The sequence below is a fragment of the Talpa europaea genome, assembly GCF_964194135.1.
Source record: "Talpa europaea genome assembly, chromosome: 5".
Classification (NCBI taxonomy): domain Eukaryota; kingdom Metazoa; phylum Chordata; class Mammalia; order Eulipotyphla; family Talpidae; genus Talpa; species Talpa europaea.
The window spans coordinates 33311998-33324097 of NC_140071.1; the positions used below are offsets into that span (position 1 = coordinate 33311998).

At 38.4% G+C, this 12100-nt stretch overlaps 1 protein-coding gene across 1 annotated transcript in view; it reads left to right on the forward strand.

Moving 5' to 3' along the window:
• Positions 1-12100, forward strand: part of ELL2 (elongation factor for RNA polymerase II 2) — a gene marked incomplete at both ends in the record, with an annotated part of 82934 nt that overhangs the window by 47057 nt on the left and 23777 nt on the right. Inside the window, 5 exons of the mRNA XM_084232922.1 lie at positions 3861-4120; positions 6162-6286; positions 6461-6548; positions 8017-8587; positions 11837-11903. Of these exons, the coding sequence (XP_084089048.1) occupies positions 3861-4120; positions 6162-6286; positions 6461-6548; positions 8017-8587; positions 11837-11903 (1111 nt within the window). The remainder of the gene's footprint in view (positions 1-3860; positions 4121-6161; positions 6287-6460; positions 6549-8016; positions 8588-11836; positions 11904-12100) is intronic.

A 12100-nucleotide genomic window follows, 5' to 3' on the forward strand; every position in this document is an offset into this window, starting at 1 on the left:
TAGCTAGCTTTTTGCAAAAGTGATCATAAATGCCAAATGGTGTCTGTGGATTCCTTGCCATGGATTATATATTTCACAATGACAGAGTCACACCATCCTCAAGGTCCTGCCAGTGTTTTTAAAGCCTTGGGTTAGTGTTGCCAGGGTTTCCGGGCAGGTTCCACAGAAGAGAAAAACAACTGCAGAAGAGACTGCAGTCCCTGCTCTCTTTCTGACATCCAGTTTTAAGATCTTCCTTTAAGGTTGTTTACTCAGAGCCAATAGACAGAGGGAACATTTTTACTATTTCATAGTAAATGGGGAAAAGACATGGACTCCTTGTTATGAAACAACGATTCAGATATAGTCTCAGATTATGCAACACTGTCGGACCCACTGCTGCTGCTGTTTATATAAGGAGCCCAGGGAATTGATTAGCAGTTGGGTCTGGGAAGAGAATTAGGTTCTCCCACAGGCTTTATTAAAAGGGCTTTTCTGAGGCAAATGTAAAAAAATAAAAATAAAGCCTTTATTCTGCCTGCTTTGAACCTGTCATTTTCCTGCTTCACTTTTTTTCTTTTTTTTTTTTTCCTCTTAGCCTTTCAATTTTATAACTACTTATACTATTAGTGTTTTTTGTTTGTTTTTTTTTGTTTTGGCGGCGGGGGTGGGGGGTGTTTTTCATCCTAGCTTTTCTTACCTTGAACCAGAGGACTCCTTCCTGGTTAAATAAACACAAAAGGGATGGGGAGACAGCAAGCAATCTTTGAATATAACCCAGTTACTCAGTATGGCTGGATTATTCTTTCAGCATTTGAAAGGAGTGGGTTACTCCATAACCAGCTGTTTAAGAGAAAAATGAGGTTAAGGTGAAGTGAGTGTGTTGAGGATTAGAGGTTTTTTGAGTGATGACAGCCTAGCATTAGACCCCAGGTAAGACTCCAGTGCTGCCATATCCCTGACCAAATTCTGGTTTCTCTCCAAACATTGCACTTATACCCCCTCTTAAAGGCATAGTGAACCTCCTTTATTTGTCTGCCTATGCCAACTTCAGGGAGAGGTGGGGTTAAACCCAGGAGACCTTAGAGCTCTTCTGAGACTGAGGACCCAAGGTGGGTCAGCGGTAGGGAAGAGATAGTGCAGTCTGGAACACAATGGTAGTACTGTCATCATCACATTCTCTTTTCATTTTTATTTGCTTCCCTTGCTAGCTTCAATTCATTCTAAGTAGCCAGTCATGATGTCTGTGAGCTTAACTAAAAGGATATTTTCTGTCCATCTATCTCCAGGGGTAGGAGGGTAGAGCTCCATGGTCAGTTGGTTTTGGGGAAGCATAAGTTAAAAAGATTTCAAGGAGGGGCAGAATGTGGGATTTAGAGCATTTTCCTTTTGTGACCCTGACCCTATTTTTTTCCCCACAAATAGCTATTAAAATTTCAAGAAATAGTACTGTTGGTTAAGACTATGGCAAGTGAGAAAGTGAATTGTAAGGTTTGCATTTGCCACGTTAGAAATTTCACTATGTCTTTAGATCCTGGCAGACTGGCCATGTGTAAAAATATAGGCCATGTTGATTCTGGCTCCTCTATTGTCTACTTGTTTTCTTGCTGTACTTGTTCTTTTGCTGTTACTTTAGCACTTTGCTAGTCATTGCACTTTGCTACTCATCAAGTACTGATTGAAAGTCTGCTGATAGACAAAGCAGCCCCAGCCCTGCCCACATAGAACTTGCAACCCAGCACAAAGCAAAGGCATATATTAAGTGTTTGTTCCCAGTGGCGCATTGGTTGAGCGCTGGGATGCGAAGCTGCCCACAGCCTCTGCAGCACTGGTTCGATCCCCGGCCACCGGTAAGGGTCCCACATGGCCCGCAGACCTCTTCTACTGCTTCCGCTGCTCCCCTCAGCAGTGTATGTACTTCGGTCCTTCTTGCCTGATCTGCTCCCCACTCTGGCTCTGGTGAATTCTCTCACCCTCCCGCTCTCCTGACTGTACCCAGTGCTTGTATAAATAAATAAATAAATCTTTAAAAAAAAAAAAAACTTTCCCACAAAGAAATACAAGTAGAAAATTTGGACTATTAATCTCAGAGCCTTCCAAATGTCAAGTGAGCACTTTATCATTTGAGTTTATCATGTTGAATGCTTCATTTTTTTTTTTTCATTTATCTACCTCATCGGGTTACTGTGAGATTAAATGTGTATAAAGCTCTCAGCACATGTGCCCCCCCACCTCCGCACGTAATTGGTACATAATAAATATTAATTAGTTCCCTGCCCATCTGACATCGATCTAGCTGTCTCTATATTTAGAAAAATACAGAAACCAGATCTAAAGCTGCCTCCTAAACTCTGATTTACCTTAATGTAGTAGCTTTTCTTATCATTGGGCAGTGTCCCTTTAATGTTGAGTTCCTTTGTTGTGCAAATTTTGATCTGATATTTACAATTGGTTGTATTCAGATAGAAATAATAGAAGCCAGGCCTCCCCTAGTGGCGCAGGCAGTTGAGCGCAGCGCTGTGAAGCTGTCCACAGCCTCTGCAGCGCTGGTTCGATCCCCGCCAGCTGACAAGGGTCCCACATGGCGTGGCAGACCTCTCCTGTCTCACCCGCTGCTCCCCTCAGCAGTGTACTTCAGTCAATCTGCCTGTTCTGTTCCCCACTTTGTCTCTGGTGAATCCTCTAACCCTCCCGCGCATCTGGCCTGTACCCTGGTTCTTGTATAAATAAATTAATTAATTAGGAAAAAATAATAGGAGCCAGTGAGATCATTCATCCTTTCTTCTTCTCTATAGGTAAGATGGTTTTAAATAAACAGCCCTGAGCAGGCCTCAGGAATCCCTAGAATGGACAGAATTACCAATCACTAAAGCTCCTGTTCCTTTAAACTGTTCCTCCTTCCCCCATCCCTTAGATCATAACACTTAGAGACTGCCTTTACTTATTTTTCATTTCCACTTGCTAGTTTGTCCTTAATACAGTTGCCTTCACATTGTGTGTCATTACCACTTCTTCCCCCCACTTTTCCCATGGGTGCTTAGAATGATTCTGTCTCAGAAATCATAAAATGAGGGCTTATGCAGTTTCATTCTATTTTCTGTTTCAGTAAGGAATGGCCACCAGGTATTGTCAGTGACCAAACATGTCTTAGATAACTTCGAACATCCACAGAGTATCCAGGTCACTTCAGCACACGATATTTTCTAGAAGTAGCCACTTACCAAACACTTCTCAGTGTTAAATTCAAGCAGAAAGTGGGCTAGTTACATGAGTGGCACTGACCTACTCGGGAGTGGTATGAAGGCATCCTTTTTACGATTTTCCATTTCTCTAACTCATCTGTAGAGTCTTAGCATTGCAGAAACTGTTTTGTTGGTGGGTTAGTTTGTTTTGTTTTTTCTTTTTGAGTTTTAAAATTTTTTATGCCTATTGAAAAGAATATGACTAGTGGATGCCCTTGTGAACATTGGCCCCCAAATTATACCCAACTCCCAAGTTGTTTGTAGTTCCTGAATCTATGAAATTAGAAATAGCATGGAATTCATTTTATTTCCATTTAACGTCAAATAACTACAACCTTAAAATTTCCAGACTGTTGTTGTGCTGTATGTCACTATTTTCCATGTGCTGCAAAGTGGTCAAAATACTCTTATAATGCATACTTATTCCAGTAAACAATTCCATCCAAAAAATTCCTAATTCATTTTTAGGCCATTTTATTCAAAATGTTTTCTGTTTGCTTATCTCTTTAAAGTAAAAGCCAAAATAAAGTGGCCTTTATTCCATCTAGAAATGAAGAGGTACCTAAGTCGTAGTTGAAGAAACATGATCCGCCTTATATTACTTGCAAATGTATAAGTGTCTTTTCCATTGGACTTCAGGGAAAAGAGTGCAGATTCGCAAAGCGCCTCAAGCTGTTTCAGATGCAGTGCCTGAGAGGAAAAGGTCAACCCCCATGAACCCTGCAAATACAATTCGAAAGACACATGGCAGCAGCAGTGTTTCTCAGCGGCCATATAGAGACAGGGTGATTCACTTACTGGCACTGAAGGCCTACAAGAAACCTGAACTGCTGGCACGACTGCAGAAAGATGGTGTCAATCAAAAAGACAAAAACTCCCTGGGAGCAATTCTACATCAGGTGAGGACAGCTGAGAGAGTCCCTTACCTTGTCATTGTTTTTGAGGTAAAGAAGCGTCAGGATCATCTTGATCAATGGTCTAGAAATATAATTCCTGGATAGTAAGTTAAGCCATCTTTTTCTAAGCATTTAATTAAGAGTTAATTGTGGACACTTCTAGATATTGTATGTCAAATGTTTTTGGATTATTATTTAAAAATTGAAGTTTTGAATCATTCTCATTTGGATTTAAAAAATTATGCCCTAAAATTCCATTTAAAAAGTAAGCAAGAAGTTATTATTGTCTGCTTATAGTCTTGAATCACCTGAACTATTATTGTAATTTTTATTAGTTTATATAGGTGAACTTGTGTAATGCATTTTATAGATCTTTGGTTGGTATAAACTAGAATATTTTTATCTGTTAAATAGTTGAGGATATGCTTTGATCTTCCTGTATTACTCGTATTCTTTGCTTCCTGTATTACTCTTCTTTCTACCATTGGGTGTGCTGAGATCAGGCACCTGTCTTCAATTAAGAATATGAATATTTAAATATTCATAGAATATGACTAGTGGATGCCCTTTTGAACATTGACCCCAAAATTATACCCAACTCCCAAGTTCTTTGTATTTCCTGAATCTATGAAATTAGAAATAAAGTGTTAGCACTGATTAGTTACCATATAATCACAAGCTTAAGTATAAAAGTAGGTCATTAATTGTTAGTGATTTCTTAAACTGTAACTTCTATATTTTTCATGCTGACTTTGGGTCATAAATGTTGATTAATGCTCAAATCCATCAAGTGGTTGTCCAAAAATATCTATTTGTTGCTATTTCCTAATTTAAACTCCCATCGCAGCTGTCTTCTGAACACCAAACCCTTATATGTAACCACATACTGAGAATGTCTATGTTTGAATGTATAACAGATATCTCCCAAAAAGAATGTAAGAAAGAATTCCTAAAAGAGGAACCCTATTACACTGTTGATGGGAATATAAACTGGTACAACAGTTATGGAAAGCAATCTGGATTTACTTTAAAAAATCTAAAATTGGAAATATCATATGACCCAGCAATTTCACTCTTGGGCATCTATCCAAATGATGTGAAACCATTAATAATAAAATCCACATGTTCCACAATGTTCATAGCAACATTATTTATAATACCTAGTACCTGGAAGAAGCCTAAATGGCAGTCAACAGATGATTGGGTTAAGAAGAGATCCTAATATTACTAAGCAATCAAAAAAGATAAACACACGCAGTTTGCAGCAACATGGATGGAGCTGGAAGGGATCATGCTCAGCAAAATAAGTCAAAAAGAAAAAGAAAACACTGGATGGTCTCTCTCACAGCAGGAATCTAGAAAACCTAAATAAGGGACCAGGAAAAAGACTAATTAATACAAAGTGAAAATCAAAATCAACAAGCAACTATAAACCAGAGACACACTACGGGGGGGGGAGAGGAAGGATAAGGGTCAAAATATGGGGGGGTGTAATTGTATGGGGATTATAACCAAAATGAAAATGCATACATTGTGCAAAAATGAAAAATGATGTAAGAATTATATAAAATAAAATTTAAAAAAAACCTGCAGTGAGTGAGTCACTAGGCACAGTCTTCCACCAGGCAGGGCTAGGCAGTGCCTACAAAAATAAAAAAGAGATCCTATATCCACACTGTTGTGAAGGCATAGAAAGGATGAAATACAGCCATTTTCAAAAAAAAAAAACAGAATCTGAGAGAATTAGTGTAAGAAAGCAAGTAATGATACAAAATACTGGACATTTATATAGCAAAACAATATAATTTGTAAAACACTTTCAAAAACCTGCAAACATCAGTAAATGCCAGGAAGAATCTGAGCTTAAGGGGGTGGGGGGGTGGTAGAGGAAAGAAGATTGGGAAAGGAATAAGGGCATATAAGGGATGGGGGAATGAATGAATGAATGATTATGAACTTTCTCTAATAGGCTTTTATTTAAAAAAAAAAGAAATATTAAAAGGATCTAAAAGGATCTAATGTTTCTTTTTCATATGTGTATTAGGTAGCCAATCTGAATCCTAAGGACCTCTCATATACATTAAAGGATTATGTTTTTAAAGAACTTCAAAGAGACTGGCCTGGATATAGTGAAACAGACAGACGGTCACTAGAGTCAGTGCTCTCTAGGTAAGGTCTTTTGTTCTCTATTTTTTTTTTTTTTCTTAAAATGTGATGCAAATAAGTAATTATTTTAGTCATTGTTATTTTAGTGTTGAGGTGAGAAAAGGGAAGCCCAGGGTAAGCTTTCTATCATGAACATCTTAAAATTCTCTCCTTAACTGAAATGTGTGTCCTTTACAGAAAACTAAATCCATCTCAGAATGCTGCCAGCACCAGCCATTCAGAATCACCCGTCTGTTCTAGTAGAGACACTGCATCTTCTCCACAGGTATTTCATAAGGTTATATAATCAAATGGACTTAGGGGCCATCTAATCCAGGTGCTCTGATTTCCAAGTGAGAGAAAGGAAGCCCCGAGAAGCTAGCTGCACAGCTTGCTTTCCCAGAGTCAACAGTTTTCATCACAGATCTTGGTCTAGAATTCAGGTCTTGGCTCCCAGCTGACAACTCTTTTCTGCAACATTTGTTGCTTGTCAAAATTGTCTATCTTGCTTTTCCATATTTAAAGTTTATATTTTGTTGTAAGATTATCTGCTTATCTAGTCCCATATCCAGTATCCAGTCCATACGCAATTGAAGATACTTAACTTTATCAGAAACATGTTACAGAAAAATATCCTTAGAGAAAATATTTTTGCCATAAGCAAATAAATATTTCTGCCATTTTCATTCATATTTTAAAAAGTACTTTTCAATTAGGTCTCGGTCAGAATATTTCAGTCAGACTCGAAGAGATTTGACCATCCTGGAAAAAAGATGTGGAGAGATAGACTATGGACAGTATTAGAATTCAGCCCCACCTTGTCCTCAGAAAACACTGCCAACCTTGAACTCTCAGGTGCCTACATCTTTGGGAGTGGTAGTAGAACAGACCGCTCATTACAGTGTTACTGACAGAGGGCTCTTCTCTCTGGACCCTCTTTCCAAAGACTGGGGACATTGGACAAATGAGGGGAGAACAGTAAGAACACCCGCCCTGGGCAAAAGGCTATTCCAGTGGCAGAAAATGTTAGACCTGTTGTGAGGAACAGATGAGGAGCAAAATAAAAGCAGTGCTGTCCTTGCATGTACACTTCCTATAGAAGCCTCACTAGGAATGCCAACTACTGTGAAGCTACCAATGCTCTGACCTGATTATATATATACTGGTTGCCAAATCATGGTACTGAGTTGAAGACAGAACAAATTAATAGGGTGATTAACTGACTTTCTTTCAAGCTGAAGCATAAGCCACAGTATTAAATTGTAATGTTTTATGCTTTTCAACTGTCTGAATTCCCTTTTTAATTTACCTACTATTATTGCTGAAATAGGCAAATATTAGCATATTTTTTTATTAGCATAATTTTTAAAATCTGGGAAGCTATAATTCTACAATAGATACATGGACCCTGTCTTAAGACATCTTCAGTAATGCAGAGTTATATTTAAGGAGGTGGGGAATGGACTATCATTTCAACAACAGTAGAGATACTTAGAGAAACTACTCCAATGATATTGGGTGTTCCCCTCTTAAGACAGGTAAAATGATAAATGACAGCTGGTATAATCAAACAGGAGCACATTGGTACATAAGAGCATTTATGGATTATTTGTTTCTGCTTAAGCTTGGAGAAAGGTTAATACAACCCTGGTGATAAACTTATTAATAAAGTTTCTCAGTTCATGTGGTAATCAGCCATGCATGTATTGAATTTTTGTGTAAACTGGCTCATTTTTTTTGTTCTTTCCTCCCAGAAACGGCTCTTAGATTCAGATTTCATTGATCCTCTAATGAATAAAAAAGCTCGAATATCTCATCTGACAAATAGAGTGCCGCCAACATTAAACGGTCATTTGAATACCACCAGTGAAAAATCGGCTGCAGGCCTCCCACCACCCCCTGCAGCCGCTGCCATCCCCACCCCTCCACCGCTGCCTTCAACCCACCTGCCCGTCTCCAATCCTCCTCAGACTGTAAATTCTAACTCCAATTCCCCTAGCACTCCAGAAGGCCGGGGGACTCAAGACCTACCTGTTGACAGTTTTAGTCAAAATGGTAGTATCTATGAGGACCAGCAAGACAAATATACCTCTAGGACTTCTCTGGAAACCTTACCCCCTGGTTCAGTGCTACTGAAGTGTCCAAAGCCTATGGAAGAAAACCAGTCAATGTCTCACAAAAAGTCCAAAAAGAAGTCTAAAAAACACAAGGAAAAGGAACAAATAAAAAAACATGACGTTGAGACAAGTGAGGAAAAGGAAGAGGACCTTGAAAGAGAAGAGGAAATTGCCAAGCTGAACAACTCCAGTCCTGATTCCAATGAAGGTATTTCACATTTATCAAAACCCAGCTACACGTGTTAAATGAATGGGAAGAATAGGCTATCATGGGTGTAAGACTATGCTGTTTATAATTACTAATGCTTACCACATGACCTTCCATTTAGTTATTAATATCAGTGTTTGCTTTTGAGCAGATTTTTTCTTGCATTTAACAGCAGTCACTTCAGTCTCTATATAGCCAACTATTAAATATGGTTTCTTTATTTGTTAGTAAGATGGTGGTGACATTTGACAATGACTCTGTCATCCTTTAAGAAACCCCCTCAGAAAAGGTGGACTTGTTGCTTTTTCTCATAATTCTCATGGTACGGTGCAACCTTAACATGACCTGATAGGCCATTCTTGAACTGATTCTTAAACCAGACACACAAAAGCAATAAAAATACTCATTTCCTTCTTTGCCAGAGAAAACAGGATCACCCCTGCTTTAATTAATATTAGCACAGGGGAAATGTCAAGTTCTTCATAGAACAGGCAAAGTAAAATTACATTTGCAGATCTATAACATCATCTTGTCTTTTCAAAACTGTTGCCTCTCAGCTTAATAGATCTTAGGAATTTTTTTTTCAATTTTGAGAACCCTGTTTTAGTAAAATAATGTTAATTAGTGTTAGTAAAATTGACCATTTCAAAATATTGGAAGCTTTAGAAGCTAAATAATATAGTCAGTGACACTTAAAATAATGTTTTACTTTTAAAGAAAAGCCAATTAGTAGAAAGATTGCTTACCTGAAGTGTAGTGATCTTCAAAAGCCTAATGACAAAAATTAGATTTTCCTTATTAAAAAAAAATCCTCTAAAACCTAAGTTTTATGTGCCAGCACACATAAGTCCGTCATTTAGTATTGCTGCCAACTTAAATCCCAGCACAACTAAGGCAAAATCCCCCAGAAAAATATAACTTTAGACAAGTTACTCTAATGAATGGAGTTAAAGAGTATTTTCTTTCTGTATTTTGCCCTGTTAACCTGTAATGTGGGAACAGCAAGGTTAGTTGGTCAGCCAAAGTGCGTTTGGTTGGGAATAGTAGAGAACTGTAATTTGGTGTACACAGATTTAGGTAGAAACCTAAAACATGTTCAAAGAGGACTAAAAGTCAGGATTTTTTTTTTTTTAATAGAGGAAAAAGATGTAGTAACAGAAGATGAGGTAATGCTGAGATGAAGGAGTCACAAGGTAAAAGTGGCCAGGTGGAGGGGTCACAGAGTAAAAGTAGGCAAAAGTTCACTTTTATCATTTTTTTTAAAAAAAATTTTTTTTTATTTATACAAGAACTGGGGTACAGGCCAGATGTGCGGAAGGGTGAGAGGATTTACCAGAGACAGAGCAGGGAACAGAACAGGCAGACTGACTGAAATACTGCTGAGGGGAGTAGCGGGCGAGATGGGAGAGGTCTTCTTGCCATGTGGGTATCTCCACAGCCTGCGGGGATCAAACCATCACTGCAGAGGCTGTGGACAGCTTCACAGCGCTGCACTCAACCGCCTGTGCCACCAGGGAAGCCCCACTTATATCATTTTTATCTGTCCTTTCAAACAGGATTTTCTTGTTCTTGCTGGCTTGGAATGTTTTGGTGGTTTAGCCCAGTCCATATAGAATTCCTCTAATAGGACTGCCCTAGCTCTATTTAAAATGACTCAACTTTTCGCAGTCCATAACACGGAGAGTGTGTAACCTTAGATTTAACTAACCATCTTGCTATATGAAAGAAGCTTTGATTATAATAGTTTGATGTCATACCGTTGACCTGGATTGAGTATATTGCATATTAGAGCATATCTGTTGAAATGGTTAAATCAGTGTAGAACTATATATAGTGGCCCAAAAGATAGGTATAAGCTTTTTCCTCAAACACTAGCTTCATGTTTTAATTTGCCATGTCAGGAAAAAGTGTGAGGTGATTATACCCCACACTCAGAGTTAGTAAGTGAGGTTCCTGGGTATATCCCATTTCTGATAATGATCTTGAGTCAGAGGTGAGCACTGGGAGGACTGATTTCTGGTATGTGGAGACCGCCACAGTGTTTGAATGTTCTCAGAGTTAGACACCTTGAGAAGCAGATCTAGTCTCTTTGAATTTGCTATTGAGGATATAGTGCCTTTCAAAACCAATTGAGATGATCACAAAGGATAGATCCAGACCCATGTCTCCTGCAACATCTATTGGAACTTACCTGGTATCCACAGACAAAGTGGAAGCCAAGTGACATGCATATGATGCCTTTTACTGTAGACTCAGGCTATTGTGGAAAGAAGCTCTTTTACACAAGCCTCAATTAAGGAGAGGGAGAGAGAGAGATACATCTACATGAACAATAAGCCACAGACTGCTCAATTTTCTTAGTATGTTTTGTCCTTTAAAATATATAACCCAAGACATTATCCAATATTCACTTTTGTTTTGTGTTGAACATGTATGTTTGTTTTACCAGCAGATAGGGTTAGGGTTTGAGTTATTAGTTTGATTCTACTTGGAATGTTAAAAAAAAAAAAAAAAAAAAAAAAAACCTGCTATAATAAAGTCTAAATATACTCTCTGGAAATGATCCATTCAAACAAATGGAATACTGAGGAATTTTACTCATTTTCACAGCATAGCCTTCCATGAGTACCATTTTATTTTTTCCCTTTAAAAGCAAATCTGTATAGTATTATGAGGGTTAGAAATTAGAGGAGTGTAAGTTGGTGTTCAATAATAACTTGGCTGTAAATTATTTTAAACTGATGGGAAAAGTTCTTATCCAGTTCCACTGTCTGCATACAAAAAGATCTCAGTGAAAATATAATGACCGAAGCAGTCTGCTACCTGACTCGGTTGTCTCATCTGCCTTGCTTGCATCCTATGAAAAGTAGATGTTGATGTAAAATTTGTATCTCCCATTGTCTGACCGCATCTGCCACCACAATCTTTGAATTGCTGGGCAGATGCCACAACTGTTGCTGAAAGAAAAGAAGACTGACCTTGGGTTAAGACGGAATTCCTTTATTGTGCAGACACTGCAGTAGCCAGGGTGCTTTCAATGCCTGGCGTGGTTCTGCTGGCGCTGATCATAGGGCCTCTATTGTTTGTGTTCAATTGTATTCCTTGCTCACTGTTGCTTATTGAAATGGAAGAATAGAATTTGAGGAAAAGTGTTCCAGATGTTTCTGATCTATTTTAGAATTATAGGCATTTAACAACCATACTGTTTGGTGAACACTTGATTTTTTTTTTTTTTTTTTTTCTTTGTAGGAGTTAAAGAGGGTTGCACTGCCTCTACGGAGCCTTCTTCAACAATCGAACTCCCAGATTATTTGATGTAAGTTCAGATGTCTGCCAATGGGAGACAACTGTTTAATTTTAGAAGTTTGCAAATTCTTTTCCCGTAATTTGCAAATCAGAAAAGTAAGAAGTTCCAGAAATAGAGTCCTGGAGCCACCCCTGCAATTAAAAGGCTGCCATTAAGCCTGCTTATCCCAAATCCACCCTTGTCTGCTTGAGCAGGTTTTGCCTCCC